Source organism: Gorilla gorilla, chromosome 13 (assembly GCF_029281585.2).
Source record: "Gorilla gorilla gorilla isolate KB3781 chromosome 13, NHGRI_mGorGor1-v2.1_pri, whole genome shotgun sequence".
Lineage (NCBI taxonomy): Eukaryota > Metazoa > Chordata > Mammalia > Primates > Hominidae > Gorilla > Gorilla gorilla.
The window spans coordinates 109,626,772-109,654,614 of NC_073237.2; the positions used below are offsets into that span (position 1 = coordinate 109,626,772).

Below are 27,843 nucleotides of genomic sequence, written 5' to 3' on the forward strand. Positions count from 1 at the left end.
TTCCTACTACGACTTCCATCATGCTCCGCGCCGCTCCGGGGGCGGTGACCCCTCTTGGCCCACGCCCTGTCAGTGACGCACTTCCTGTCAGTGACGCACTTCCCCTCTGCTGGGCGCGCGGTGGACCGTCTGAAAGGGAGTGTTCGGATTTCGCTGGGGCCTTGCGGCTCCAGAGCCCAGCATGGCTTCCTCGCGAGCCTCCTCCACGGTACAGAGCCCGGGAACCCAGCTCACTCTGGCAGGGAGCGCTAAGGGGGAAGGGGATCTCTGCGGGAAGGGGCCGTTAAGGAGCGGGAGAAGGCGGTGGAGGGCTGAGGAGGAAGGCTGCGGGACTCAGTGGTGTCCTACACAGCGGACCACCGTTTTCCTGATCCCTAAGCGCTTTCGTGTCCTGTAGCTTATTTGCACCTCTCCCACTACAGCCCCAAAGGGCAAGCATCTCTTCCGACTCATCCAGTAACGGTGCTCTGAAATAGGGAAGTGTCTTGGCCAAGGTTTATGCCTTTGGCAGATCTCAGAATTTTAATGAGACCTACTAACTCCTACTACCTCACGTCTAGGAACGTTTGAAATGTATACACTTGTAATGTTGTAACTTGTTATCCTTTAGCACCGCGTTGGTTATTTCATCTATCCTTAGTATTTCCCCAGTGATAAGCAGTAATCCGGGAAGCATAAAACACGAGATTGAACACTTCCAACGGAATGAAGTAAACAGATTCCAGAGCAAACCTTTCATAGGAAAATACCCGAGAGAACCTCACTAGTTTTATTAATCCCGTCAACCAAAGTGAGGGACTGAAACACCCTCACCCTACCCTCACCTCCTCAAATCAATGAAGAACGTCTTAAGTAGTGTCCAATTTGTCCTTTCAATTACGGAGGAAATAGGACTGTGAAACTCAGGGTGAGCTTCATCCTCTGGTGAAGTCCGGGAAATTGCCAAGATTAAACCTTAGTTTAATCCAGATCTTTGATTTAGCAGGCAACCAAAACTAAAGCACCCGACGACTTAGTTGCTCCGGTCGTGAAGAAACCACACATCTATTATGGAAGTTTGGAAGAGAAGGAGAGGGAGCGTCTGGCCAAAGGAGAGTCTGGGATTTTGGGGAAAGACGGACTTAAAGCAGGGATCGAAGCTGGAAATATTAATATAACCTCTGGTAAGATGCAAATTGTGAGCCCATCTTTACCTCTTTGTGTAATGAATACCTTTCTAAACTTAAATACCACCAGTTTTATAATGTCAAAAAATTACAATTTTTTTTTTTTTAGACAGAGTCTCGCTCTGTCGCAAGGCTGGAGTGCAGTGGCGTGATCTTGGCTCACTGCAACCTCCGCCTCCCGGGTTCAAGCAGTTCTCCTGCTTCAGCCTCCCGAGTAGCTGGGATTACAGGCGCACACCACCACGCCCGGCTAATTTTTGTATATTTAGTAGATACGGGGTTTCACCATGTTGGTCTGGCTGGTCTCAAACTCCTGACCTTGTGATCCGCCCGCCTCGTCCTCCTAAAGTGCTGGGATTACAGGTGTGAGCCACTGTGCCGCGCAGAATTTCAATTCTTAAACTTGCAGCTATAAGGCTGTATTTTGCCTACCCCCTTATAATCGTGCAGAGAGCCTTTTTCTTACAATCTGTTATATAGTTTTTCTTCTGTGAGTGAGCAGTCTTATCAAAAATTCAGTGTACATTTGGATTCAGATTGATTCCATTTGTCTTCTGGAGATCTAACATAGTTCTGGCATTGGTTTGCAGCTAGAGTGGTTCATGATATTCTCCCTTTTGAAGTTTTGCACTTATTTTTTACCCAAAGTGAAATCTTTTTTTTTTTTTTTTTTTTTTTTGTGACAGGGTCTCACTCTCTTGCCCAGGCTGGAATGCAGTGGCGTAACCTTGGCTCACTGCAACCTCTGCCTTTTGTGTTGAAGTGATTCTCCTGCCTCAGCCTCCCGATTAGCTGAGATTACAGGTGCCCGCCACCACACCCAGCTAATTTTTGTATTTTTAGTAGAGACTGGGTTTCACCATGTTGCCCAGGCTGGTCTCCAACTCCTGACCTCAAATGATCCGCCCACCTCGGCCTCCCAAAGTGCTGGGATTACAGGCATGAGCCACTGCACCTGACTGAGCTATCTTTTTTTATTATAAAAGTAATAGTGGCCAAGCCTGGTGGCTCACACCTGTAATCCCAGCACTTTGGGAGGCTGAGAAGCGGGAGTCTGGCTTGAGCCCAGGAATCTAAGACCAGCCTGGGCAAATAGTGATACCCCATCTCTACAAAAAGTAGAAAATTAGCCGGGCATGGTGACACGTGCCTGTATTCCCAGCTAATTGGGGTTCTGAGGTGGGGGTTCAAGGCTGCAGTGAGTCATGACTGTGCCAGTGCACTCCAGCCTGAACAACAGAGCGAGACCCTGTCTCAAAAAAAAAAAGTTATTTTTCTTTTAAAAGATCAATGTATAAATGTGTGAAGTAGAAAATCCTGTATTTTTAAAATTAATTGACTGTATATCTTTGAGAATTTTAATACAGCTATAAAAATATGTTTTTTTCCATAAATGAAAACATGATACGTAAATTGTTGTATAACCCCCATTTATCATTTATATACCATTGAGGATATCTTTCCATGTCAGTAATGAGAGGTCTACTATATTTTAAAAATAAAATTATGCATATTTGTCCTAAGAAATTCAGACAATGCCAAAGGGCATAAAATGAAGACTCCTCTGCAGTAGGGACATCTGTCAGGTTTCTCATTGAGCCTCCTACACATTTTCTAAACACATGCACTGTAGCCTAGTGACTTTTTAAACTTTTAATACTGTTTTTAAACATAACGTCACCACTGTACCTCTCATTTTTTATCACACTTGTATTTTGGTGTGGGTTTCAAAACTATTGCTAGATTATCCAGAAATCCTTATAGTTGTGGAACTCTCATTTTCCTGGTAATTATTTGCAGATTAGTAGTTAATGATTTGTTAAGTATCCCTATACTGGGTCTTCTTTAGAGAATAAATAGCTTTGGCCGTTGTTACAATAATGTTTCTGTTACATCTTCTGGATAGACAGCCTAGTTAACTCATTTGCAAAAGATGTTCTGTATTCTTACTTGCTGGTCTCAGCCAAAGTGTGTGTTTATGTAGGCGTAAAGTTAATAAATGAAACAAGAGGTGGCTTGAACCATTTTCTTGCCTTTTGAAGCTGTGTCATTTAGGTTTATGTGTTTGGCATAATTTAATAAACTGAAAAACAGTAAACTATAAAATGTGTAATAGACAGTTACTTTTCCCTCAGGGCATACACAGACTGCAATTACTAGAAATTATTTCTCTCTATTTGAAGAAGATCTGCTGATGTTGCCTGTTTTCTTTTTAATAGGAGAAGTGTTTGAAATTGAAGAGCATATCAGCGAACGACAGGCAGAAGTATTGGCTGAGTTTGAGAGAAGGAAGCGAGCCCGGCAGATCAATGTTTCCACAGATGACTCAGAGGTCAAAGCTTGCCTTAGAGCCTTGGGGGAACCCATCACACTTTTTGGAGAGGGTCCTGCTGAAAGAAGAGAAAGGTTGCCTTTCTAAATATTTACTTTTTTTCTTTATTATAATCACAGGGTTCTACTCCAAATTTTGGTTGATCATTTAGTTGAACTTTAATAGAATGTCTCAAATCATGTTAACAATATCTTACTGTGTTTATATGAGTTAGCCCATAATCTGTCTTAGGCCAATTTTTACTCCACTATTAATTTTTCTTTTTTGTGTTTGTTTGTTTTTGTTTTGTTTTGTTTTGTGTTTTGAGACAGAGTCTTTCTCTGTCACCCAGGCTTGAGTGCAGCGTCGTGATCTTGGCTCACTGCAGCCTCCGCCTCCCGGGTTCAAGCAATTTTCCTGCCTCAGCCTCCCAAGTGGCTGGGATTACAGGCACCTGCCACCACATTTTTTTTGTTTTTTTTGTATTTTTAGTTATTTGTTATATTTTTGTATTTTTAGTAGAGACAGGGTTTCACCATGTTGGCCAGGCTGGTCTTGAACTCCTAACCTCAAATGATTTACCCACCTTGGCCTCCCAAAGTGCTGGGATTACAAGCGTGAGCCTTTGTGCCTGTCCCGTTTTTCTTTATAGACTTGGAAGAGGGTGCTAACATGCTCCCTTGCCTCCCCTCCCCAGTGCGAGTTTTGAATTGGATAAACATTTGTTGTTGGGCTTTGAAAATTGAGACATCAAATGCATTCCATATCAATGACATAGAACAATGATAAATGTTTTTTAGATTTTATTGAAGAGGGGTACCGTCCTCAGATAATGCCCTCTTGTTATTTGCAGGTTGCGAAGTCTTAGTTGTGGTCTAGTCACACACAATTATGAGGAGCCCCTCTGGTCTCTCTGTCCACTGTCTCATCTCCCCTTCATCATCCAGCTTGTTGGAAGGGTTTTTTCTATTACTCCCTCGAGGTCCTTACCCTTATTTACTCTTCAACCTGCTGCAAACTGACCAACCCCTACCACATTAAAATTGCTCTTTGTTAAGATCACCAATCCACCTTTACTAAGAATAGCCCTAGTATACTGCCAGCCACTCCCTCCTTGAAATACTCCCTCCTTGAACTACTCCCTTTCCTTCACTCTCCTAAGAACAAATCCTCTTGATTTTCCTCTTCTCTCACCAGCTAATTCTTCTCACTTACCTTCTAAACCTCTTTTTCTCTGCCTGCCCTTTACAGGCTACCTTTTTCTCTACTTGCCCTTGGTGATCAGCTCTACTCCCATGGCATCATTCACTGTGTGTTCTGATGATTCCCAAATCTCTCATTGCAGCTCAGGTATCCCACAGGTACTTCAAACTTGAGACGTCTGAATTGAAATATTTCCCCACCTCTCTCATATACTCATACAATTCTTAGTTGAAAATCTGCCTAGCCTCCTTTATAATCCATTAGCGAAATCTGGTCTGTTCTACTTGCGAGATACAACTCCAGCTATCTTCTTTGCTCTATCTTTACTGTTTTCAAATCTGCACTGTTGTGATAGCCCCAAACATGTTGTGTTAATTGCTTGCTTAAAATCCTAGATTGTCTTCTCATACTTGGAGTAAAAAACTCTTACCATGGTCTGTAAGGTCTTCAGCCTTACCCATGTCACCCTTCCCCAATTTACTAGAATAGCCACATTGGTCCTTATGGAATATGCTAGTTCTTTTTATGTCTTTCCACATAATTGGTCTATTTTTATTCTTCTGTCTTGGCTTTTAGAGGCTTTTTTTCTTCCTTTTTTTTTCTTTGAAACGGAGTCTTGCTCTGTCACCCAGGGTGGAGTGCAGTGGTGCAATCTCAGCTCACTGCAACCTCCACCTCCCAGGTACAAGCCATTCTCCTGCCTCAGCCTCCCAAGTAGCTGGGACTACAGGCATGTGCCACCATGCCTGGCTAATTTCTGCATTTTTAGTAGAGACGGGGTTTCAACACGTTGGCCAGGTGTTGAACACCTCCTCAAGTGATCCTCTCAACACCTCCTCAAGTGATCCACCTGCCTGGGCCTCCCAAAGTGCTGGGATTACAGACGTGAGCTACTGCGCCCGGCCTTTCTTCTTCATTTTTTATTAACCTGGATCCCTGTCAAACTTCTTATTCTTTCGTTTCAGCATAGATGCCACCTACTCAAAGAAGCCTTTCGTCACACCTGACCCCTCTGTTCTCTGTCATAGTATGTTATTTTATTAGCCTTTTCAAAGGGTATACTTTTTAATTATTGTTTAGTTTGTTGTTACCACCAGCAAAGTCTATCTTATTCATTATTATGTTCCTTAAATGAATCCTTTGAGTCACTACTGCTACTATCTGAATTTCAGTCCATGGTTGTGACTCAGAGCGTCACTACAACAGTACTGTCTGATTTCCCTGCCATTATTCTTCCCTTGTAATCCATTCTTTGTACTGTTTCAGGGATCTTTCTCACCTGTAAATCCTCCTGAGCGTGGCATTAGCAATTCTTTGTGACCTGGCTCCTCCTTGCATTTGCAGCCCTATTCTTCACCAGTCCTCTTCTATGTTCCACACTCCAGCCGTATTGAATTATTTGTGACTGCAAGCTCAACATGTTTTTCTTACCTCCAGGCCTTATTTGTTTAACCCTCTGCCTGACATTTTCTCATTCTTGACCCCCTTGACCTGATTAACTGAGGACTGAATTTACATATTACCTTTTTTTAATGAAGCCTTCCCTGATCCTCTAAGCTTAGTTAGATGCCCGTTACAAAGTCCCCTCTAGCACTCTGTGCTTACTGCTATAGTGATAGGTAATATAATGGATTATAGTTTGCCAGTACTCTCTGTTGTTTCCCCAGGACTAAGCTACTTGAAATCAAGAACTGATCCCTAGTCATCACTGTATAGTTAGCACCTGAGTCTCAGTATCCAGTACATTGTGGCACTGAGTGAAAGTTGGCAGTCTTCACAGACCAAGTGGTAGCAGTGTAGGGGCTCATTGACTCTAAACTGTGTAGAGTAATTGCTTATAGTTGAATTGTGGGAATTTCCAAATAGAGAAGACTGAGTGGGAGAAACCACACTGGGAGTTTAGCCATCCCCACTTGACTCTTAAAGAAGGTTCCTGGAGGGCCGGGCATAGTGGCTCATGCCCGTAATCCCAGCACTTTGGGAGGCTGAGGCACGAGGATCACTTGAGCCCAGAAGTTTAAGACTTGCCTGGGCAACATAGCAAGCCCTTCTCTCTACAGAAAAATTTAAAAATTAGCCAGTTGTAGCAGTGTACCTGTAGTCCCAGCCACTCGGGAGGCTGGGGTGAGAGGATCGCTTGAGCTCAGGAGGTTGAGGCTGCAGTGACCCATGATCATGCCACTGCACTCCACCCTGGGCAACCACAAGACCTCATCTCTTAAAAAGAAAAAAAAAAAGGTTGCTAGGTGGTTTGAACAGTGAGAGAATAGTAAAGGTTTGCTCCCATCTTAGGGGAGCTTTAATAACAGTGTTTAAAACTGTGTTAAAGTGTACTTTAAAAACAGTGTTATCTCAACCATGTTTAAATTCTGATCTTTTTTTTTTTTTTTTTTGACAGGTTAAGAAATATCCTCTCAGTCGTCGGTACTGATGCCTTGAAAAAGACCAAAAAGGATGATGAGAAGTCTAAGAAGTCCAAAGAAGAGGTAGAACATGTCTTTAACTTCACAGTATAAACATGAAGGAAAGGAAATGAGGGGATAGTTCTCTCGTTTTCTGCTTTCAATGGTTTGCTTTGCTGAGATGTTGGGGGAAATGTCTTTGAAGGCTCTACCATTCAAGAAGAGTTGCTGGCAGTAGTTTTGGTTCCTTTGTGAGTATGAATGGAGCTAAGTGAGTTTTCCAGTCAGGAAAGAATCATGGCATTCCTGGTATAACCATGTAATTACATATCATAGAAAAAAAATACAGTAGAAAGTCCTATGCCTGATTTCATCCTGTTACCGAACGAATTCACCTTCCTTCTGGGCAGTTAAAATGGAGAAATGACAGTTATAAGAGGAGTAGAATGCTTCAGATTTGACCTTTCTGCTCTTAATTTGCCTTTCAGTATCAGCAAACCTGGTATCATGAAGGACCCAATAGCTTGAAGGTGGCAAGACTATGGATTGCTAATTATTCGTTGCCCAGGTAAAGAGAGCCTCCAGTAGAAGAAAGAAGCATATTTTTTGTGTGTGTTTCCTCTCAGGAACTGAGTGCTTGATAATGACTATGGTTGTTAAATGAAATTGAGGGGTAGAGTAGGGATACATGTGGGTCCTTGTTTACAACCCTGTTGCTCCTGGTGATGGTGTTTCTGTGTCGCAGGGCAATGAAACGCTTGGAAGAGGCCCGACTCCATAAGGAGATTCCTGAGACAACAAGGACCTCCCAGATGCAAGAGCTGCACAAGTCTCTCCGGGTAAGATGCTCCCAGCAATTGTCCCACATCTTAAAGGTTCTTCATGTTTATTTGATTTTTCTACTTTGGCTCACCTCTGGGAAGGCAGAGGCAACTAGAGTGATTCCTCCCTGCTTAAGTTGAGCTGCTGTGACATGGAAGGAGCCATCAGTTAACGTGGCAGGAGCTTACTGTACTTTGTATTCAGCAGAGGCCTATGGTTCTATTCTTTATTTCTCCCCGTTAATATGTCAGAGTTTCTCTGGGGTTTTCTGTTTATATTTAGCTGACTCAGAAGTTGTGATACTAAGACTGTAGAAAACATCTGGGCACAGTGGCTCAGTCCTGTAATCCCAGCATTTTGGGAGGCAGAGGCAGGCGGATCACTTGAGCCTCAGGAGTTTGAGACCAGCCTGGTCAACATGGTGAAACCCTGTCTCTACTAAAAATACAAAAATTTGCCAGGTGTGATAGCATGTGCCTGTAATCCCAGGTACTTGGGAGGCTGAGACGGGAGGATTGCTTGAACCTGGGAGGCGGAGGTTGCAGTGAGCCAAGATCGCGCCACTACACTCCACCCTGGGCAACACAGCAAGACTCTGTCTCAAAAAAAAAAAAAAAAAGACTATAGAAAACAGCATGCTGGAGTTTCATATAACTTCATTTATCAATGTATGTGTCTTCTAACAGCAGCAACAAAACCGTAGAAGAATCTTGGGATGGGTTAAAACTGAAAAGCTGCTTTGTTGTTCTTTTTATGGTGGAAAAGCAAAGGAGCTCTTAGATTAACCTATTAATGATCACCGTGTGTGTATTTTTTTTCTTTTTAAGTCTTTGAATAATTTTTGCAGTCAGATTGGGGATGATCGGCCTATCTCCTACTGTCATTTTAGTCCCAATTCCAAGATGCTGGCCACAGCTTGTTGGTAAGTTCCATTTTACGATGACATTTTTTCCTAAATGGGGAACAGGCTCAGGAAAAAAATTAGCATTTGTATTAGACGTCTATTTCTACGTCCTCTTTCTCTGCTTCTCATGATCACACCAAACTACAGATGTCAGTCAGTGCTCTACCTGTTGTATAATACAATGTAGCCTTGGTTTAGCCATTCTCACTCTTCACCAGTGACCCCAGAGATCCATTACACAAAGCACTCTGTCACATTCTTGACACTAGTATTTTGGAACAGGTCCTGTAGTGAGTTTATAGACCAACTAGTATCCATAACCCAGTCTGGCTTTTCTTTTTCAGTTATGTGACCTCGCTAAGATACTTAATTTCTGTAAGCTTCAGTGTCCTTACCTGTAAAGTGGGGTGAGGTAGTGTTTGCAAGGCATTTTGCCTTGACAGTGCCTGGTATGTAGTAAGGACTCGTTAAACGTTAATTATTGGTTTATCTTTGTTTTATTTTCTTATCACCACATATGCAGAAAACTCCGGATGTGGTAACTTTGTTGTTTTGTTTGAGTTTGGTTGTGTTTTTCTGTGGGACATGGCTGTCTAATGAGAAAGGAAACTTAGATTGAATACACAGGAGCTACTTGACTAGGCTGACCTTTAGACGGGTTCAGGAGAAAGCCAAGGGACTGCACAAATGAGTCCACCTCTCCAAGCCTCATTACCTTCACTATAAAGTTTGATCGTTCCTGCCATACCTGCTTCACAGGTCTGTTAGAAAGATCATCCGAGATAATAGATATAAAAGTAATTTGTTGAAAAATTTCCAAAATAAGAAGTCTCTAAAAAGTTTAAGGCCAGCCAGGCATGGTGGTTCACACTTGTAATCCCAGCACTTTGGAAGGCCACGGCAGGAGGATCACTTGAGCCCAGGAGTTTGAGACCAGGCTGGGCAACAATAGTGAGACCCTGTCTCTACAAATTTTTTTTTTTTTTTTTTGAGACGGAGTGTCACACTTTCGGCCAGGCTGGAGTGCAGTGGCGCAATCTCGGCTCACTGCAAGCTCCGCCTCCTGGGTTTACGCCATTCTCCTACCTCAGCCTCCCAAGTAGCTGGGACTACAGGCGCCCGCCACCGCACCCGGCTAATTTTTTGTATTTTTAGTAGAGACAGGGTTTCACCGTGTTAGCCAGGATGGGCTCGATCTCCTGACCTTGTGATCTGCCCGCCTTGGCCTCCCAAAGTGCTGGGATTACAGGTGTGAGCCACAGCGCCCGGCCCAAAAAATTTTTACAAATTTATTTAATTTTTTAAAACGTTAGCCAGGTGTGGTGGCATGCGCCTGTTAGTCCCAGCTACTCAGGAGGCTGGGTGATAGAATTGCTTGAGCCTGGGAGGTTGAGGCTGCAGTGAACTGTGATCACACTACTGCACTCCAGCCTAGGTGACAGAGTGACACTGTTTCTCAAAAAAAAAATTTAAATACTTTGTAATCAGCAAAATACTATTCATATTTAAGGACAGTATCACTTTTAATATTAGTATTATTGGATAGTTTAATTTGCCCCACCTTCCCTCACAAGTGGATCCAAAAGTTAAGGAGAATGGCTACTGGTGTAGTGTTAATTATAGTCCAGTAAAAGCCTCTGGTTGCGTGTGGGCTGGAGGTAGCTTTTTCTTCTATAACCCTTCTAACTATAAGGCTTTTATTTTTCTGTCAGCCGTTGTAAAGTTTATTGGGGGTGAGAAGAGATTGTCCTTTAGTAATATTACCAAGGTACCTTTTCCTTCCCAGACCAACCCTGGCTGAGATGCTTTCCTTTGTATTTGATAGGAGTGGGCTTTGCAAGCTCTGGTCTGTTCCTGATTGCAACCTCCTTCACACTCTTCGAGGTAAGTTAGAGTCTTATCCAAATCTCAGTCTTTTTCCCAGTGTGAACTCAGTTAAGCCTTAAACTCTGCTTGACACTCAGACCCCATACACACAGCATTAATCCTTGATTTGATTTGACTTGGTTTTCTCTGGGTGCAAGACTGGACTATCACAACTTCCTACACATCCACTTTTCTCTCATGTCCAGTCACACTCTGGCATTTTATAATCTCTAAACCAAAAACCACAATGGGTTTTTTTGTGTTTTGCTTTTTTAAAAATGTAATTTAAATATTAGCTTAAATTAAAATAGTTCATGTTTTAATAGTTGAATAGTCACTTGAATACTCTGTGTGTCCACATGTTCCCTAGTATATAACATGGGTTATAAAGAGGCAGGAACCTTTTAACTTGCATCTCTTACGCTCCTTTAGGGCATAACACAAATGTAGGAGCAATTGTATTCCATCCCAAATCTACTGTCTCCTTGGACCCAAAAGATGTCAACCTGGCCTCTTGTGCGGCTGATGGCTCTGTGAAGCTTTGGAGTCTCGACAGGTGAATATCACTGTTCTGTGGCCCATACTGCCATCACTAAAGTAGATGTTTGATTGGTTGGTCCCCAGGACCTCAGTAAAAATCTGGCATTTGGGCCATGCGCAATGGCTCACACCTTAAGGCTGAGGCAGGAGAATTGCTTAAACCCGGGAAATGGAGGTTGTGGTGAGCCGAGATTGCACACTGCACTCCAGCTTGGGTGACAGAGCAAGACTCCGTCTTGAAAGAAAAAAAAAATCTGGCATTTAACCCCCAAGATGGTTTAAGAGTCAAGGTAACCTAGTGTGAAAATGAAGTAAGTGGAAGATTTCATTCTTAGGCCTTTTCTTACTAAAGGAGTTATGTCCGTTTTTTCTTACCTGTTAACTTTGGATCTTGATTTTTGCCTATAGCCTAGTGACCACTATTTCCTAGCTCCATTTATTCCAGAAAGATCCAGCCTACCTCCTACATGATAAATTAACAATGAACTAAATATAATATTCTTGGCAGTTCGTTGGTTCTTAGCAAACAGCCACAGGGGAGAGGAAAGTGAGGTTCTGTCTAGCAGTATTACCACGGAGATGTCTCCTCCCAATAGCATCATCCTTTACCTAGAATGTATTTTCCAACTACAACAGTTTTTAAAAATGTGTTTATATGATTGTTTTCCAAAAAAAAAAAAAAACTTCGGAAGCACCCTGTTGGCCAAAAGGCATCTGAATTTAATTGTTTAGTTTTCTTTCTTTGGGAAAACACATGAAGGTGTTTACTTGAGAATTTTCATGAGAGCTAATTAATGTCTTCACTCCTCACCAGACAGGGTCTCACTTAGGAGCGCAGTGAGTTTTAATTGGCTTTGGTAATACTTAGCAATATTTATTCCCCTCGGGCTTTGGCTTGTTCTGTGTATGCACATTGACAAAGTTCCCTTTTTAATTGCGCTCCTTAGAGTTCATGTTTATTTCCTTTTGCCGATGTTCAGATCTTTTGGTGGTTGCTGGGTAGCAGAATTTAATGGCCACCAAAAGGAGACTAAGCCTCATCTCTATTTAGGAGTTCCTTTTTCATTTGGATCTTGGAACAGGCCTAAATTTGAAAAAGGTTTATCTGTAATCCACTTGTACCAAAACTGTGTGATTTCTGTGTCCTTATATCTCTTCCAAAGCATGTTTTCTTTCTAGAATCCAGGTACTCCTTTGGTGCAGAATGACTATTTTGCTTATTGGGCCAAAGTAGTTTACAAGTGTAGTTACAGTTTAGCCTCTCATGTTGTACAGAATGGGTATGTCTGCACAAAAGGTAAGCAGTTTTGTGACTATTTATATGTCTATAAAATTGTTTATATGTTTGGTTCCTTTCCAGTGATGAACCAGTGGCAGATATTGAAGGCCATACAGTGCGTGTGGCCCGGGTAATGTGGCATCCTTCAGGACGTTTCCTGGGCACCACCTGGTGAGCCATCCTGTTATATTGTTTTATCCATATAGGCCTGTAGCATCTTCTTAACCCTTTATGGCTATCTGCCAGGTAAATTTTTAGAGCAGAGATCTTAAGGTAGGATTTTCTTGGGCTGCAGGGAATTGGAATCAGAGGAGAATATTTGATATAGTGAGGGCTAAGTATATTTGCCTTTTTTTTTTTTTTTTGAGGTGGAGTCTCACTCTGTCACCCAGGCTGGAGTGCAGTGGCGCGATCTCGGCTCACTGCAACCTCTGTCTCCCGGGTTCAAGCAATTCTCCTGCCTCGACCTCCCGAGTAGCTGGGACTACAGGCGCGTGCCACCATGCCCAGCTAATTTTTTTATTTTTAGTAGAGACAGGGTTTCACCATGTTGGCCAGGCTGGTCTTAAACTCCTGACCTCAGGTGATCTTCCCGCCTCAGCCTCCCAAAGTGCTGGGATTATAGATAACAGGTAACGCGCCCAGCCATATTTGCCTTTAAATTACAATTAATCTGAAATTTCGGAGTTACAAATTACCAGAAAACAAGGATTTTCACTCTTGTACAATGCTACAGGTATATAAGTCTCCCTTCCTGGTTCTGTAAGTTCAGGGAGGCTAGAATCTGTTAGAGAACTTTTCCATTAAGTTATAATTTACATACAATGGAATGGATTTATTTTAAGTGTACAATGCTGTCAGTCTTTACAAATGCGTACCATTCCTGTGATCGACACCTCTGTCAATATAGAGAATAGTCCATCACCCCAGAAAGGTCCGTCATGCCCTTTTCCAGCCAACTCCCCCTTCTAAAGCAACTGCTGATCTGACTTCTATCACCGCAAATTAATTATGTCTATTCATACTGTGAATTCATTTGTGGCAGGCTTCTTTCACTCAGCATAACATAACATTGTTAAGAGTCATTCATGTTGTTGCATGTATCAGTAATTCCTTTTTATTGCTGGGGGTTATTCATTTTTATGACTGTGCCATAGTTTATCCATTCTGTTGATGGACACTTGGGCTGTTTCCAGGTCTGGGCCAGTCAGAATGAAGCTGCTATAAATATTCTGGTACCAGGCTTTTTGTGGACATGAGTACAATTGCTGGGTCATAGGGTAGAGGTATGAGATGTATATTTAACTTTTTCTAAACTCCCCACCAGTTTTCCAAAGCGGTTACACCATTTTACATTCCCAGAGTTCTGGTTACTTCACATCCCTGTTAACATTTGGTGTTGTCAGTCTTACCATTTTGCCCAATCTAGCAGGTGTGTAGTGATCTCCCATGATTTTCATTCTTATTACCCTGATCATTATTGCTCTTGAGTGCTCTGTCATATGCTTTGCCTGGTTTTTTTTAATTGTGTTTGTCTCTTTTGTCTTTATTTCCATGTGCATAGTCAGTTATACCACCTTGTATTGAAGAGACTTTCCTTTCTCTGTTGGAATTGTTTCAGTACCGTTGTTGAAAATCATCTGACCATATACGTGTGGTTATTTCTGTACTTCCTATTCTCTTCCATTGATCTATTTGTGTATGAGTGATTTTTGTATCCCCAACATCCAATTTAGGGCCTAGTAAATGTATAAATGCTTGATGAATGAAAGAATATAACAGTGGAGGAAGAAAGAAGGCAACAGAGTCTTTGCTGGGCCATTCTTGGGGAATCCTGTTATTAAAATAGCCACTAGGTTGGGCATGGTGGCTCACACCTATAATCCCAGCACTTTGGAAGACCAAGGTGGGTGGATCACCTGAGGTCAGGAGATGGAGACCAGCCTGGCCAACATAGTGAAACCCCATCTCTACGAAAAATACAAAAATTAGCTGGGCGTGGTGGCGCACACCTGTAGTCCCAGCTACTCAGAAGGCTGAGGCAGGAGAATGGCTTGAACCCGGGAGGTGGAGGTTGCAGTGAGCCAAGATTGTGCCACTGTGCGCCAGGCTGGGCAACAGAGTGAGACTCTGTCTCAAAAGAAGAAAAAAAAAAAAAAGCCCTAGAGGTTTACAGCGATTCCATGGTTTTCAGCTAGCACCTAAGGCAGATAAGCTTAGTTGTTGAGTCATTGTTTATGTCAGAAAGGAGCTTCCTGTTAATATTGTTATATGAATAGTTTCAGAAGCATTAATAAGTTATAATGACTTATAATACTTTATGTGTTGTAGAAACTGAATAAATATCAGCTGGTTGATTGTTAGTGTGATTTGGTTTTAGCTATGACCGTTCATGGCGCTTATGGGATTTGGAGGCTCAAGAGGAGATCCTGCATCAGGAAGGCCACAGCATGGGTGTGTATGACATTGCCTTCCATCAAGATGGCTCTTTGGCTGGCACTGGGTAAGGCTTCTCCCGTGTAGTCAGGGGCAGTTCAGTACTCTCACCTCTTACCTATACCTGCTTCCACAGAGAACTGGATTCAAAGTGTTCATTTCTAAATTATTTTCTCAGGGGACTGGATGCATTTGGTCGAGTTTGGGACCTACGCACAGGACGTTGTATCATGTTCTTAGAAGGCCACCTGAAAGAAATCTATGGAATAAATTTCTCCCCCAATGGGTAAAATAAACACACTGAATGAGGGGCAAAAAAGGGTTCTGGGTCAGCAAGTACTCTATTTCTAACTTCAATACTGCATCCAATCCACAGCTATCACATTGCAACTGGCAGTGGTGACAACACCTGCAAAGTGTGGGACCTCCGACAGCGGCGTTGCGTCTACACCATCCCTGCTCATCAGAACTTAGTGACTGGTGTCAAGTTTGAGCGTAAGCTTTCCTCCTATTTTACGTCTAAATGACACAGACAAACAGTATTGTGTTCCCGTGGAATGCAGGCCAGGCTTTAGCTTAACTGAGCAGTAAAACAGGAGAGAATTTGACCTACTGGTAAAGGAGCAAATTATAATTTCCTTCCCCCTGCCATACTCTTAGATCTGTGGGAAAGCATGCTTCTCGTTGCAGGAAGTAAAGCAGACTTTCATGAGTGCTTTGCTTCATTCTTTCCTCCATGGATGCTCTGAGCACTGAGTCCTTAATATTATTCTGAATAGATTCTCGGTCAGGGAGTGAGCCAAAAGACCTTACTGTTATTTGTTCCCTTAAGTCTGTAGAAACAAGTTTTTTTAAAAATAGTATGTTTTTGCAGACTTTTGTGCTTTTGTCTTCTCTTTTGAATACTTGAATTCCTCAAGCAATTCCCCTTCTCTTCTCCTGTAGCTATCCATGGGAACTTCTTGCTTACTGGTGCCTATGATAACACAGCCAAGATCTGGACGCACCCAGGCTGGTCCCCGCTGAAGACTCTGGCTGGCCACGAAGGCAAAGTGATGGGCCTAGATATTTCTTCCGATGGGCAGCTCATAGCCACTTGCTCATATGACAGGACCTTCAAGCTCTGGATGGCTGAATAGATGACAATGGGAAAAGGACTTGAACCTCAAGCTCTCTCTAAGGAGCTGTTTTGCTCAAAAGAGAAGAATTGAAGTGTTTAGTTCTATCATGTTTTCTGCCAATTACCATGCATAGACCCTCAGTAGAATTGGATTTCCATGTCAGTCCCCACTCCAGGAAGGCAGCCCAATCCCTAGGTGATGGGGAACCCCTCTCATGGTTGAAAATTTATTACCTTTTTATGCCCTGCCACTAACTGTGTAGACATTGTTTTTATTAATCTTTTGTTTGGCCGGGCGTGGTGGCTCACGCCTGTAATCCTAGCACTTTGGGAGGCCGAGGTGGGTAGATCGCTTGAGCTCAGGAGTTCAAGACAAGCCTGGGCAACGTGGAAAATGCCGTCTCTACAAAAAAATACTAAAATTAGCCGGTCGTGATGGCTTGTGCCTGTGATTCCGGCTACTTGGGAGGCTGAGGTGGGAGGGATTGCTTAAGCCTGGGAGGCAGAGGTTGCAGTGAGCCGAGATTGCGCCATTGCACTCTAGCCTGTGTGACAGAGCAAGACCCTGTCTCAAAAAAAAAAAAAAAAAAAATTTGTTCGAATGCCTTATAGCCTTCCTCACAGCACCCAGGATTGTGACTGACTCTCCATTTTTAATTCTTGAAACTTGGCTTTCCATAACATGGTACATGCTTCAGGACTACGTATGACCCAGAGAGCAAGGTGGCTGAACTATAGTCTGGAAGCCCTCAGGTAAAGAGGCACATCTCACCACTCATTGGTTAAACAATGCATCATAGCGAGCACTTTTCCTTTCCCTGGAGAATGGGATGTGAAGCAGTAGACCGCAGCCACGCCGATGGTTATACAGTGATGAAGACTTCACCTCTTCCTATTGAGTTTGCTTGGAATGCTGACAGCATCAGGCAACTCTGAACTGAACATTTGCTTTGTCAGAAAATATCTTTTTTTTTTACTTTGAAGTTTGGCAACCTTCATGTTACCCCAAAGCAAAACCATTGTGTCAGGAGTCAAACAAATGTTTAGAAAGCAAACATGATGTCTCTATTGTACAACCTCCTTTCTCTTGGCTGTTTAAAGGATGTACTTCGTGTATTAAAGGGTACTTTATGTTGAAGTAACGAAAAAATCCTAATGGGTATTCCTAAACCTAAACCTTTTCTTTATTCCACATTTGCTACGGTAAAATCCTGTTACAAAACTACCCTATAAAGAATTATTTTCTATAGTTAAGCATTTTCTGAATCCTAGCCATTGGTCCATAGAGGTCTCTTTTTTTTGGTTTGGGATATAATGGGTGATCTCAAATATGGATTACTCTGATTTATGTCTCCTTAGCACCTTGTTAACAATTTTTTTAAAAATAGAAGGCTGTTTGCATTTTGGGCCAGGCTACCAGTAAGCCAGGCCTGGACTCAATTAAAATTCTTACTTGTCTGTCATGCACCTCTTTTCACCTCAACTATACAACCTCTGAACTCTCAAATTACACAGTAAATTCAAAAAAATATATAGGAATTTGGAAGAAGAAAAGGTTGTCTACAGAGGAGAGTTATTAAAGAAAGGCTTCTTGGCCGGGCACGGTGGCTCACACGTATGTAATCGCTTGAACCTGGGAGGCGGAGGTTGCAGTGAGCCAAGATCACACCGTTGTACTACAGCCTGGGCAACAGAGCAAGACTCCATCTCAAAAAAACGTAATTTGCTGTTGCAGAGAGGTTGACAATGGCTTTGGTCAGCTCTATTCTGTGGACTCTGAATGTGTGATAGATAGCCAAACAACTGGTTTGTGTTGTTTCATTTTGAGACAGGGTCTCGCTTTGTTGCCGAGACTGGAGTGCAGTAGTGCGAACACAGCTCGCCACAGCCTTGACTTCCTGTGCTCAAATGATTCTCCTGCCTCATCCCCTCATCCTCCTGTGTAACTGGGATCGCAGGAGGATGCCACCATGCCTAGCTAATTTTTTTGATTTTTTGGTAGAGACAATAATTTCACTTTGTTGCCCAGGCTGGTCTCAAATTTCTGGGCTCATGCGATCCTTCTGCCTTGGCCTCCCAAAATGCTGGGATTACAGGCGTGAGCCACTGTGCCTGACCTAAACATACTGTTTTTAATCTGATTTCAATTATAACCAAATAGTTGCATTTCCTATGTAGTTGTTCAGCTTCCGAATTCTCAGGACTACCCTCTGTTGCTCACTTCACTATTGTTCAAGTATTAATGAATTCTATTTCATAGATTACGATGAAGAGAACTTTTTTTTTTCTTTGTAGTATGTGTAAAATAATGAAGAACACTGGTGAATTAGCATGCAATTGGATATAATGTGCTAACAAAGATTTTTAGTTTCTCAGGTTTAAATTTTGCTATTAGTTCCCTTCGACTTGTTTTTCTTTGTTTTTTGGTTGGTCCGAGAGTTAGCAGTTGGGTGAAAACATTTCATCCAAGCCTTTGACAGAACAAATACCTTGTGGGCTATTTCTTCACAGGAATTAAAACATTATTGTAAGAAAGTGGTTAAGAAGCACAAAGCCAGGCGTGGCATTTGTGAAAATGGCAAGATAAACAGCCACCGTTTCACAGAACACTTAGTCCCTACCTAGATGGTATACCAGGCACATTCAGATACCTTGTTTAATCCCCGCAATCTTTTGAGTTTATTATTCCCTTTTTATGGACAAAACAGGCTCCAAAAACACTTGCTCAAGTTTACCCAGCTAGCAAGTGATGGAGCTTGAATTTGAACTGTCATCTGACCATTGATGACCTTATGAAGGTTTCACAGGTTCCCCACACTGGCCAAACAAAAGGACCGGTACAGCCAGCATGGCCTGTTTCCTGTACGAAGTCTGAGCTTTTTAAGGACTCTCCACTTTGTATAATGCCCCCCACCTTTTTTTTTTTTTTTTTTTTAAGAGATGGGATCTCGGCCGGGCGCAGTGGCTCACGCCTGTAATCCCAGCAGTTTGGTCAGGAGTTTGAGACCGGCCTGGCCAACATGGTGAAACCCCGTCTCTACTAAATATACCAAAAATTAGTTGGGCGTAGTGGCGGGCACCTGTAATCCTAGCTACTCAGGAGGCTGAGACAGGAGAATCGCTTGAACCCGGGAGGCGGAGGTTGCACTTAGCCGGGATCGTGCTGTTGCACTCCAGCCTGGGCGACAAGAGTGAAACTCCATCTCAAAAAAAGATGACATGAACTCCTAGGTTCAAACGATCATCCTGCTTCAGCCTCCTGAGTAACTGAGATACAGGCACGGGCCACCGTGCCCAGCTTGTATACTGCACTTTTGACAAGTCACTTCCATCTCTGAGCTCATGCCCATGTTAAAGTAACTCCCCCACATCCTGAACGGATGAGGAGCCTATTGTTATCAACAAGATAGCTATTTGCATTTGTGGTTAGATGATCTTTCATCCTGTGGAACTGGCAACATAAGCATTGCAGCAGGTGTTAGTATCCCAGACCTCTGAGCCCTAAATGTCAGCAGCGCAATTCACCCCCTCCACTGACTACAAAAGATGCTCTCATGCATTTCCAGATACATTCAAAGAGGATGGGACTGCCCCAAGCTAGAGCTACTGAATATGAAAACAGGAGACACCATAATGTTCAGGCAGCCCTCCATCTCCATCAGCGGGTTCTAGGATTCAACCAACCATAGGTCGAAAATACACTACTGACCATATACAGACTTTTTTTCTTCTTCTTATCCCCTACACAATACAGTATAGCAACTTCACATAGCATTTATATTGTATTAGGTATTGTAAGTAATCAACAGATGAATTAAAGTATACAGGAGGATGTGTGTAGGTTATATGCAAACACTACATCATTTTATATCAGGGACTTGAGCATCCTTGGATTCAGGTATTCTTCCTGGGACCATTTCCGCCTGAATATCAAGGGATGACTGTATATCCTCACCTATCAGAAAAACCCTCAAACTTACATCTTGTCTTATTTGGGTGGTGTATCAACCACTCCAAGGATCTAAGTTCTTTTTTGACTGAAAAGACTCTACCACCTACTAGCTGGGTGGCCTTGAACAAGGTGGAGCCTCAGTTCCATCTGTAAACTGGGGGTTAAGCTTGCTGAGGTTAGTAGGCCCTAGTGCAGAGGCCAGTGTTCCTTCCTGGGCTTTCCTCAGTTTCTCCTGTCCTGAGCTGCCCTTGCCTGTCCGCTTAGCTCAGAGGACATAGTGAGATTATTGCCTAACTTACCTGCCACAAGTTTAAGGAGCAACGCTGTGTAAAGAAATGAAGTCAATGGGGAAAGGTGGAGTCCCAGCTTTAGTGTAATTATCTTTGATGGCACAAATGGAGAGATAGTTGCTAGTCCCCTAGAGGAATATGTAGGCAGTTTTGCAACTTTGTAATGGAGACTTTTTCTTCATATTGGAGCTTAAACCGTTTGGTTTTTCTAAATGTGAAATACACGTATTGGATATTTTGGAGTATTTTGTACATTAAAACTCCTGGGGGGAATCTAACATTATTTGGAGCGAATCAACCAACTCAAATTCTGGCCTCTGAATGCTTTTCTACGTATCAAAAAACCCCCAAAACCTCAAAATGTTATCCTTACATATTTGTGATGGTATCTTTTGTGTGTGATGGTATCCTTTTTTTTTTTTTTTTCCTGAGACAGAGTTTCACTCTGCTGCCCAGGCTGGAGTGCAGTGGCACAGTCTTGGCTCACTGCAACCTCCGTCTCCTGGGTTCAAGCAATTCTTCTGCCTCAGCCTCCTCAGTAGCTGGGATTACAGGCACGCGTCACCACGCCCAGCTAATCTTTGCTGGGGATTACAGGCGTGAGCCACCGTGCCTAGGCTGTGATGGTATCTTAACCACTTTAAAATTGTTTCAGAGCCTTGAGCCACCAGGCAAGGTTAAAACTGGGGAAGCAGAAATCAGAGTTTTAGACACTGCAAGGTTGCAACTTACCAAGCAACAGCCTGAGCCCCCAAATTCTGTCTGGTTCCTGGATTCTATCATGTAAAGTGAAAGCTAGGGTTCCCCTGCTGCCTCCCATGGCCTGGGATGGGAGCTAAACTTTTGCCTGTGTCCAGCGTTTCCATCTTCTTGAAGCTGGAATTATGGAGCCTGGGGGAGGGGAATCAGAACTTTACCCCGTGTCCATTCTAATCAGGGCCTCTGTATCTGCAGGGAGGAAGAAAGACCTATTCCTCCAAATCCCAGACTTCCCCTAGTCCACTGATCTACCATCGTTCACCTTTAGATTTCACCTAACACTCCATGAGCTACATGCTGGCAAGGGGTGGTCTCATAAAAGCAGCAGCTGAATGAGCACACCCCTTCCTGCTAGTAAGGGCCATCTGCCACCCCTGGATAATCCTACTCTTCTCTCCCCTCAGTTCTGGCACTCAGCACCAGCCCAGTAAATGGTCGTGGAATGAGTAAGTGAATGAATTAATGAATACAGAACACTTTTACTGCAACCAGTGGCAAGACATTCAAAGAGAAACAAACACACATTTACCCACAGAATTGAAGCTCACTTACCAATTTTTTTTTTTTTTTTTTTTTTTTTTTTTAGCAACCCATAGTAAAAGAGCAACTCAAAAAAATATGCACTGATTTTGAAGCAGCTCCAGTGAGAAATGCAACTTGCTATTTGGGCTAGTCAGGTTCCTGGATACCACTGTGCAGCCCTTTGGCACAACTTGCTGTGGAGCTCTGTGGTCAGAACCACTTCTCTGCCCTTCCATGACGCCACACTCACACCCGGAGGTCGCTCCACATCTCCCGGTCCTTCAAGCTTTTCGTTTTTTTGTTTTTTTTTAAATTGTTCCCAGAAGCAAACACATGGCCTGAACAATCCCTGGATTGTAAAATAAACAACACTACAAAGGAAGACAATACCAAATGAGGCTCCGTAGTCACCATACCCAGCAGCAACTGAAAAAGGTTTGGTTTCTTGTCTGGGAACAGCACTCACCCCACACCCCAAAGGAACTGCTTGGTCCAAAAGATGGAGAATATGAGCAACAGAGTGACACTGAGGATGATGGCCATCAGGTAGACAAAGATGCGGAACTGAGGGTTGCGGAAACACTCCCTCAAAGAGTGGTGGCTGGGGATGAGGATGGGCGTAGACACGGTGACAGAGGCCATGTCTGGGGGCGGCCCAATCTGGCCCTCAGGCTGGGGGCCAAGGTCCAGCGTGTAGACTCGAGGCTGGCGCAGGAAGTAGCGGCTCTTGGGCTGGTCCTTGAGGCACAGCTGACGGCCTTCCAGGATGACATGGTGGGGCTCCAGGCGGAGCAGGGTGAGCATGGCAGTGTCCGTGGGCAAGTCAGTGACAGGCTGCCCTGAGGCCAGCACTGTGGGCTGGCGACAGAGCGGGCACAGCAGGCGGCGCCGGGCTGGAGTCACCAGGCTGAGGTGGGCCAGACATTCCACGCAGAAGGAGTGGCAGCAATTCAGCATTTTGGGGGTATGGAACGTGTTGTTGAAGGGGTTCCAGCAGACGGGGCACTCAGCCTCAAGCTCCCGGCCCTGCTGCTCAGCCATCCTCAGCCACACACGGGGAGGCCTCGCGGGAGACGTCCTGGCAGAAGGGGGAAAGGAGCAAAGGAACAGCCATGAAGTCCCATCCCTGTGCTTGGCCTGGGGCAAAGTGTTCTGTGGGTGTTGAAAGGTGTAATCACCACGTTTTACTTAGGTTCAAAAGCGTTTTGTTCTTGATCACCAGTTCCTAACCCATCGAGTTGAGTCAAATGCTCCTACAGCCTCCCCTCTGTCAAGGTGAAGGCCTGGGCCACCCCTACCAAGAGCCCCCAGGAGAGCCGGCATTGGAGCAGATGTCGCCCTGGGCTTTGGAGCTGGACGCAAATGCTCCTTATGGTCAGTGTCTGCGCCCTTGGCTGCCCTGAATCCAGGGAGCTGGGGGTAAGCTGCAGTCTGCGGGTTTTGCTACAGGACAAATGTTTCCTTCCCTGCTACCTCAAATCCCTGACTGGCGCAGAGATGGGTTTTGTGAATTCCCTGGTCTGTCCCTCCTATGGGGACAAATGCCAGCCCTCTTTCCCTCCTCCCCTTGAGCTAGAGGGCCAACCCTCCACATCCTACTCACCCAGTCCTTGGCCTGGCAAGGGGGCCCCTGGAAAGGCCTTTCTCCTTACCTGGAAGCCTTGCAGAAGCTTCCCTGCTCCAGTCCCCAGATCAGCCCTTCCAGAGCCTCTTCCCCTTCCAGAGCCTCTTCCCCATCCTCTGCCTACCCTGGCTCCTCCTCCCTCCCTTTGTCCTGGGAAACCTTCAGGGCACGCACCTGGGCTTCTGAGGGCTCCAGGGTGGTCAGGCAGACTACTCTGGAGGGCCTGAGGCTCCAGTTGCTCCCTCCCCTGAATCGGCAAAGCTTTGGGAGACTGCCTTCTTGCCACCAACCCAGGGGCCTGTCTCCATGGCAGCATGCACGCAGCACCTGGGGCTGCCAGGTGGCCCAGTCTGCAGCCTCTTGAGCACACCTGCTTGGAGCCAAGGCCAGAGAGCTTCCTGGGGGGTGGGGTGGGGAAGAAGATGGGGGACCTGAGTTCCCCCCAGGGCATGGCAACTAATTGAACCTGGAAGCCAAGCACCTGTGAGATTGTGGGCAGTCCCTTCAACACCTGGAGTCCCTGGTCTGGAAAGGTAGGGTGGCAATTTCGTCTTTGTAGATGTGAAGAGGGTAACTGAGTCTTCTGGGCTTCCTGTCTCTGGGGCCCTCATTTCTCTTCGAAAGTGGCTGGAACCTCCTCCTTGCACAAAGGGGCTGCCTGCTCAGCACTTTGGTTGCTGTGAAAGTCACCTACTTCGAAGCTTAAGAGCTCCGACTATCAGATTCAGTCCAGTCACCCGCTGATCTTTTAATGTGCCTAAGTAACTGCAATCAGCGTGTACAAACCTCGCTGCCTTCTGCTTTGTTCTTAGCACACAGCCGGTCAGCCTTCTGAGATCTTAGAGCTGGCCATCCCACCAACCTTAGGGAGTTAAAGCGGGGAGTTGGAGGGAGGCGCAATCCAGCCCAGCTTCTCCGTTTCAACCAGAAATACTTGGCTTTTCTCTGTTTCTCATATGGGTCATTTGAATAATTTGAAGAGTTGATCTGCTGGGGAAAAGAAAAAGTTTAAAAACCAATTCTCCATCTGAACTACTCACTTTGCAGATGAGAGACAAGAAGTGACTCACCCAAAGTCACCCAGCTAGTTAATGGTGACATGGGACCCATGTCTTCAGACTCATGGTTTTCGTAAAGACAGAAGGCTGCATCCATGCCGTCCCCCTACTCAGTGCGTGTTACTAGCTAGATAATAAGCGTTTGCATGTGATCAGGAATCCTTCACGGCCAGAAGACTCATGGTAGAAATCCAGGAACTGTGGAAGAGGGGATCTGGGGGAAGGGAGTCTCCCTAGAGCCCCTGATATGACATCATCTACCCCGACTGAGCCGATGTCTGAAGCAAAACCTGCTTATACTCTGACCTGTGGCTTCCTGGTTTTCTTCTAGACCTCTGGCACTGCTCCAAACAGGGAAGGAGGAAATGAAGATATGCAGAGGGAGATGGAGCCCTAAGCGAAACTAGGGTAGTTTAGCAGGGCTCTGCACCAGTGCTTTATTCTGCAGTCCATTCATCCACTCGGACATTATCGAGTGCTTACTCTAGCCCAGGTGCTGTGCAAGGTATTATGGTGAACAAAATAGACATTGTCTTTGACCTCATGACATGTAGAGTGTAGTGAGGCAAAGAGACATTTAATGAATAATGGGCAATAAATAAATACACAATTTTAATGGTTGTTAATAAAGGGCAAAAAGGAAAATGGGCTTCAGGTGCTTGGTGGCTGCTCCCGATGAGACCATCAGAGAAGGTTTCTGCAAAGAGATGACAGAAGAGCTGAGACCAAAGTATATAAGAATCCAGCCACGCACAGTAGAGGAAGAGCGTTGCAGGCCCAGGGAACAGCATGTGTGGCCCCGAGGTGAGAAAAGCTCTTCCAATTTGAGAAAGTGAAAGGAGCCCAGGGTGATCAAGGTGTGGTGACTGGAGTAGGCAAGGTGGGCGGGGGGATAGGACTCGGGACCTGTGAGCTCAGGAGTTCATCTGGATTTTATTCCAGGGGTGAGCGGTAGGGTAAGGTACCTGATCCTATTTCCATTTTTAAAACACCATTCTAGCTGCAGAGCACAGGACAGGCTGAGAGGGATAAGATCGGGAAGGGAACACCCGTTCGGGCTGCAGCAGTGTGGCTCAGGCATGTGATGGTGGTGCAGGTTAGGCAGTGGCGGAGAAAATAAAAGGGGATGGGATAAGTGATATCTTTGGGGACAGAATCAAAGCCACTTCCCAAGAAGCAGTGGAGTTCTAGGGATCCAGTTGTAGTTTCTGTCAAGGTTCATGATGCCAGATCCATGGCTATTTAGGGCTGTGATTCCAGTTGAATTGCTTGACCTCTCTGTGCCTCTATTTCTCCTTGTGCAAAGGAAGCCAAAACTAGTAAAGCTTTTAGTTAGAGCCCAGCACCCAGTAAAGACCACAAAGCGATGCAAGACCTAAAAATGGGACATGTTCTCAGAAACACATCGTTGTGTGAACAGCACAGAGAGTATTTACACAAACCTAGATGGTAGAGCCTGCTACATGCCTAGGCTATACGGTCTAGCCTGTTGCTCCTAGGCTACAAACCCATACAGCTTATTATGTTCTGAATACTGTAGGCAATTGTAACACAATGATAATTGCGTGTGTCTTTCAACATAAACTTAGAAAAGGCAAGGTAAATATATGGTATTATAATCTTACGTGGCCACCATCACATATGTAATCCACTGTTGACCAAAACATTGTTATGGATATATGAGGCAGTTGAAATTATTAATGCAAATGGATTTGAGAGAAAGGAAGGGTCAAGGTTGATTTCAAAGCCGTGACAAAGTCCTCTGCATCAAGCTTTGAGAAGCCCCTGAATCCCAGAGTGTGTTAGAAGCAGACCTTTAATACTTACCAGAGGCCTTAAACTGTATGTAACCTTGACTCATCATTTCCCCCACTGGGAATCGATTCCACGGAAACCATCAAGGACTTCTGCAAAGATGTGAGTAAAGAGATGCTCATCCAGGCGCTGGTTTAACGGTGACGTATGGAGAACTACGTCATCATCCAGTAATAGGACATTGATTAAGTAGATTCTGCTCCATCCATAGGAAGAGATATTATGCAGCCTTTAATATGATGTGGTAAAACTATTAATATGGATATATACCTAGGATATAATGTCATTAAGCAAAAAAGAACCGGCAACAAAACCATATTACCATATAATCCAATTTTCAAAAGTGTGTGTGCAATGGAAAAAATGTCTGGAGAGATAAACAACCAGATATTAGCAGTGGTTATCTCTGGGGGCAAGATTATAAGTTTTTTTTTTTTTAATTCTCTTACCTGAAAATTCTAACTTTACTCCAGTAAGCTTGTATTACTACACGTCAAGATCTCCTGTTTCCCCCCAAATCAGACCTACCTTCTCTGAAGTTCCATGGCCAGAACTGTAAAAGGCTGTCCAAGAGGAGGAAGCATCATTATTGCCTGGATCTTTATCTGTGCTGCTCTCCCAGGGATCCACTGCTGTTTCAGGATCAGCTGGGGAAAGACTCTGGCCATGTATCACCTCCACCCCAAGCCAGGACATCTCAGCTACAGTAAATCCTAAACACCGCCCCAAAGTCATCTCCTTGGTCTATGAACAAGTCATCGCCAAATATCAATTGTCTCCAGCATCACTCCATTGTTTTCAACCAAGAACTGGCATTTCCATAGCACTTCACAGTTTACAAAGGGCCCTGGCCCTTGCTAAGATCTAAGTGTGGTGATCCATCTAGATAGGTTACTTGCCTTTTGGGATTTTTTGTTGTTGTTTGCAGAAAGCCATTTGATACTCTAAAACCACCCTGTGAGAGAGGCTGAATGGGGAGTAGAAAGGTGCCGGCTTTGGAACCAGATTTGGAACCATTTGTCTTGGACAAATGGCTTAACCTCTCTGAACTTCATTTTCCTCTGTAAAAAAGGCTAATCATCCCACTCCTACAAGGTTGCTCTGGGGAAGGAATAGTCTATAAGGTGCCCAGTAGAATACAGAAGGCGCTCAATACAGAGTTAGCATGATTATTTTTAGACCCATTTTCTAGATGGGGAAGCCAAGGCTCAGAAGGGTGAGGCGACTTGCCGAAGTCTTCCCAGCTAAAGAGTGGCTGAGTTTGAAAGATGAACCCAGTAGCCTGCCGTCCCAGGCCAGAGTTCACCTGTCGCGCGCTGCACGGCTGCTGCCTCTCTGGACTCTGGGGCCCTGTGACCCGTCCCTCCGCGATCCTGTCTGTCTCCTTACCTGCTCCCTCGGAGCCGCCTCCTCCGCCTCCCTTCCGTGCAGCCCTGCACGCTTGTGCTTTGTTTTCTGACTTCCCAGGCCCGATTTCCAGGTAGCCTGGGTGGGTCTTATTTGCATAGGTCTTAGCAGCGCTTGGCCAGCTCTCGCTGTTTCAGGTTTTCTTCTTCCTTCTGGTGACTTTGGACTTCCTCTACACCCGGGAAGCTTTGGTTGCTTTGTCTTTCTCCTGTGAGTCACTCTGGCTTTTTCTCTGAGGGGGTCAAGTGCGCTCATCCTTGCAGGCCTCTGTTCTGGGTCCGGTTGATCTCCTGCCATCCCCTCGGATTCCACTGTCCTCTGTGCGCTGACCTGCCTTGACTCCTGGCTTCTGCCGAGATGGATCCTT

General features: G+C 44.5%; 2 protein-coding genes across 6 annotated transcripts; one reads left to right on the top strand and one right to left on the bottom strand.

Annotated features, from left to right (window-relative positions):
• The first annotated feature begins 63 nt into the window (after positions 1-63).
• Positions 64-17,199, top strand: PRPF4 (pre-mRNA splicing tri-snRNP complex factor PRPF4). Of its 2 annotated transcripts, none has more exons than XM_004048463.5 (14): positions 64-208; positions 986-1,163; positions 3,386-3,572; positions 7,079-7,166; positions 7,571-7,650; positions 7,828-7,921; positions 8,732-8,826; positions 10,634-10,692; positions 11,107-11,230; positions 12,575-12,664; positions 14,874-14,996; positions 15,108-15,215; positions 15,306-15,424; positions 15,875-17,199. In XM_004048463.5, exons 1-14 carry the CDS (start codon positions 182-184, stop codon positions 16,066-16,068), a joined length of 1,566 nt encoding a protein of 521 aa, XP_004048511.1. In that variant the 5' UTR covers positions 64-181; the 3' UTR covers positions 16,069-17,199. The 2 variants fall into 2 exon arrangements, with proteins under 2 accessions (XP_004048511.1, XP_018888949.1); XM_019033404.4 differs by having other exon boundaries at positions 87-208; positions 983-1,163.
• Positions 17,200-21,451: 4,252 nt separating this feature from the next.
• RNF183 (ring finger protein 183) lies at positions 21,452-27,780 on the bottom strand. 4 transcript variants are annotated; one of them, XM_019034199.4, is made up of 5 exons: positions 27,459-27,780; positions 26,598-26,716; positions 26,082-26,161; positions 23,371-24,186; positions 21,452-22,650 (listed from the first exon to the last, which is right to left on the bottom strand). In XM_019034199.4, exon 5 carries the CDS (start codon positions 22,611-22,613, stop codon positions 22,035-22,037), a length of 579 nt encoding a protein of 192 aa, XP_018889744.1. In that variant the 5' UTR covers positions 22,614-22,650; positions 23,371-24,186; positions 26,082-26,161; positions 26,598-26,716; positions 27,459-27,780; the 3' UTR covers positions 21,452-22,034. The 4 variants fall into 4 exon arrangements, with proteins under 4 accessions (XP_018889744.1, XP_030870687.1, XP_055206412.1 ...); XM_031014827.3 differs by having other exon boundaries at positions 21,454-22,650; positions 23,983-24,186; XM_055350437.2 differs by adding an exon at positions 24,267-24,951 and having other exon boundaries at positions 21,454-22,650; positions 23,983-24,183; positions 26,082-26,298; positions 26,598-27,724.
• Positions 27,781-27,843: the final 63 nt, after the last annotated feature.